Below are 2,767 nucleotides of genomic sequence, written 5' to 3'. Positions count from 1 at the left end.
CGGCTAAGATCAAAAACTCAGGTGACAGCAGATGCTGGCGAGGATGCAGAGAAAGAGGAACACTCCTCCATTGTTGGTGGGATTGCAGACTGGTAAAACCATTCTGGAAATCAGTCTGGAGGTTCCTCAGAAAATTGGACATTGAACTGCCTGAGGATCCAGCTATACCTCTCTTGGGCATATACCCAAAAGATGCCCCAACATATAAAAGAGACACGTGCTCCACTATGTTCATCGCAGCCTTATTTATAATAGCCAGAAGCTGGAAAGAACCCAGATGCCCTTCAACAGAGGAATGGATACAGAAAATGTGGTACATCTACACAATGGAATATTACTCAGCTATCAAAAACAACGGCTTTATGAAATTCGTAGGCAAATGGTTGGAACTGGAAAATATCATCCTGAGTGAGCTAACCCAATCACAGAAAGACATACATGGTATGCACTCACTGATAAGTGGCTATTAGCCCAAATGCTTGAATTACCCTAGATGCCTAGAACAAATGAAACTGAAGACGGATGATCAAAATGTGAATGCTTCACTCCTTCTCTAAAAGGGGAACAAGAATACCCTTGGCAGGGAAGAGAGAGGCAAAGATTAAAACAGAGACTGAAGGAACACCCATTCAGAGCCTGCCCCACATGTCATGTGGCCCATACATATACAGCCACCCAATTAGACAAGATGGATGAAGCAAAGAAGTGCAGACCGACAGGAGCCGGATGTACATCGCTCCTGAGAGACACAGCCAGAATACAGCAAATACAGAGGCGAATGCCAGCAGCAAACCACTGAACTGAGAATAGGACCCCCGTTGAAGGAATCAGAGAAAGAACTGGAAGAGCTTGAAGGGGCTCGAGACCCCATATGAACAACAATGCCAAGCAACCAGAGCTTCCAGGGACTAAGCCACTACCTAAAGACTATACATGGACTGACCCTGGACTCTGACCTCATAGGTAGCAATGAATATCCTAGTCAGAGCACCAGTGGAAGGGGAAGCCCTGGATCCTGCTAAGACTGAACTCCCAGTGAACTAGACTGTGGGGGGGAGGGCGGCAATGGGGGGAGGGTTGGGAGGGGAACACCCATAAGGAAGGGGAGGGGGGAGGGGGATGTTTGCTCGGAAACCGGGAAAGGGAATAACAGTCGAAATGTATATAAGAATTACTCACATTCAAGCCGCAGCAAGCATTTACGGCGACAGATGTAGAATCTTAATGAGATGAAGGGGCCATGGAGACAGCAAGAAAATGGAAGATGCCAGCGCTTACTTGACACTTCCTTCTATCGATACCATGTGGAAAACAAGGGAGCCACTCTGAGCCGGAGCTCCAGCAGTGTTGGGGGCCTTTCTGTCAGCTCCCGGGATGTGTTCTCCATTTCCATCCTGGTGTGTTCCACGAAGCTCACGCAGAACGTGGGTTTGCTTGGTTTGCTGAAGTGGCGTATGAGGCCGCAACTACTCCAGGAGAATCTAGAGAAGCTGAAGATTGTGGACGGAGAGGAAGTAGTGAAATTCCTCCAGGACACTCTGGATGCCCTCTTCAACATCATGATGGAGCATGCTCAGAATAACGAGTATGACATCCTCGTCTTTGATGCTTTGATCTACATAATAGGACTCATTGCAGACCAGAAATTCCAGCATTTTAACACCGTGTTGGAGGCTTACATCCAACAGCATTTCAGTGCTACCTTGGCCTACAAGAAATTAATGACGGTGCTGAAGACTTACTTGGATACCTCCAGTAGGGGCAAGCAGTGTGAGCCCATCCTCAGAACTCTCAAGGCTTTGGAATACGTGTTCAAGTTCATTGTCCGGTCCAGGAGATTATTCTCACAGCTTTACGAAGGCAAAGAGCAGATGGAGTTTGAAGAATCCATGAGACGGCTCTTCGAATCTATCAACAACCTGATGAAAAGTCAGCACAAGACCACCATTCTTTTGCAGGTGGCAGCTTTGAAATACATCCCATCAGTCCTTCACGATGTGGAAACAGTCTTTTTTTTTTTTTTTTTTTTTTTTTTTTTTTTTTTGGTTCTTTTTTTCGGAGCTGGGGACCGAACCCAGGGCCTTGCGCTTCCTAGGTAAGCGCTCTACCACTGAGCTAAATCCCCAGCCGGAAACAGTCTTTGATGCCAAGTTGCTCAGCCAGCTCCTGTATGAGTTCTACACTTGCATCCCTCCTGTGAAGCTGCAGAAGCAGAAGGTTCAGTCCATGAACGAGATCGTGCAGAGCAACCTCTTCAAAAAGCAAGAATACCGGGACATTCTGCTTCCTGTCATCACCAAAGAGCTGAAGGAGCTGCTGGAGCAGAGGGACGATGGGCAGCACCAGGCCTTGGAGAAAAAGTACTGCGTGGAACTGCTCAACAGCATCCTAGAGGTCCTCAGCTGTCAGGACGCGGTGAGTCCTAAGGATGAGGTCGCTGCCCTAGGCTCCGATCTGGGCTCAGCTGATTAAACCATAAATACTGATGCTGATGAAGAGCATCTGAAACTAGAGAGGGAAACCAACACCTGCTCAGGAGGCTGACTATTTCAGTGACGTTTCCCCGATGGCTTTGAATAGTGGAGCTGGGAGAGACAGCTGTTAGGAATGCAGAATGTGACATCGTGTCATCCTGTGTCCTAGTGGACAGGTATTTCCCTGTGTGCAGGCATCAGTGTCATCGGAGCCTTCCTTGGTGATTGGCACGTGGCGTATCTGTTTTTACATCCCCGGTTCGCATGGCTACCAAGGAGAGAGCTTCTTCTGC

General features: G+C 48.0%; 1 protein-coding gene across 1 annotated transcript; it reads left to right on the top strand.

Annotated features, from left to right (window-relative positions):
- Positions 1–1,229: 1,229 nt before the first annotated feature.
- On the top strand, positions 1,230–2,487 carry LOC134485787 (dedicator of cytokinesis protein 2-like). The gene is made up of 2 exons (XM_063282806.1): positions 1,230–1,997; positions 2,128–2,487. Exons 1-2 carry the CDS (start codon positions 1,230–1,232, stop codon positions 2,470–2,472), a joined length of 1,113 nt encoding a protein of 370 aa, XP_063138876.1. The 3' UTR covers positions 2,473–2,487.
- The last annotated feature ends 280 nt before the right edge of the window (positions 2,488–2,767 follow it).

This window comes from Rattus norvegicus, chromosome 2 (assembly GCF_036323735.1).
Source record: "Rattus norvegicus strain BN/NHsdMcwi chromosome 2, GRCr8, whole genome shotgun sequence".
Classification (NCBI taxonomy): domain Eukaryota; kingdom Metazoa; phylum Chordata; class Mammalia; order Rodentia; family Muridae; genus Rattus; species Rattus norvegicus.
Note: the sequence above shows the minus strand (reverse complement) of the source record. Positions and strands in the feature narration are given on the sequence as shown.

Excerpts from the sequence above, each read along its gene's own strand:
- LOC134485787 (XM_063282806.1), top strand. The coding sequence starts at position 1,230 with ATGAAGGGGCCATGGAGACAGCAAGAAAATGGAAGATGCCAGCGCTTA. Across the intron at positions 1,998-2,127 it reads TCCCATCAGTCCTTCACGAT|CCGGAAACAGTCTTTGATGC; the intron begins GTGGAAACAGTC and ends CTAAATCCCCAG.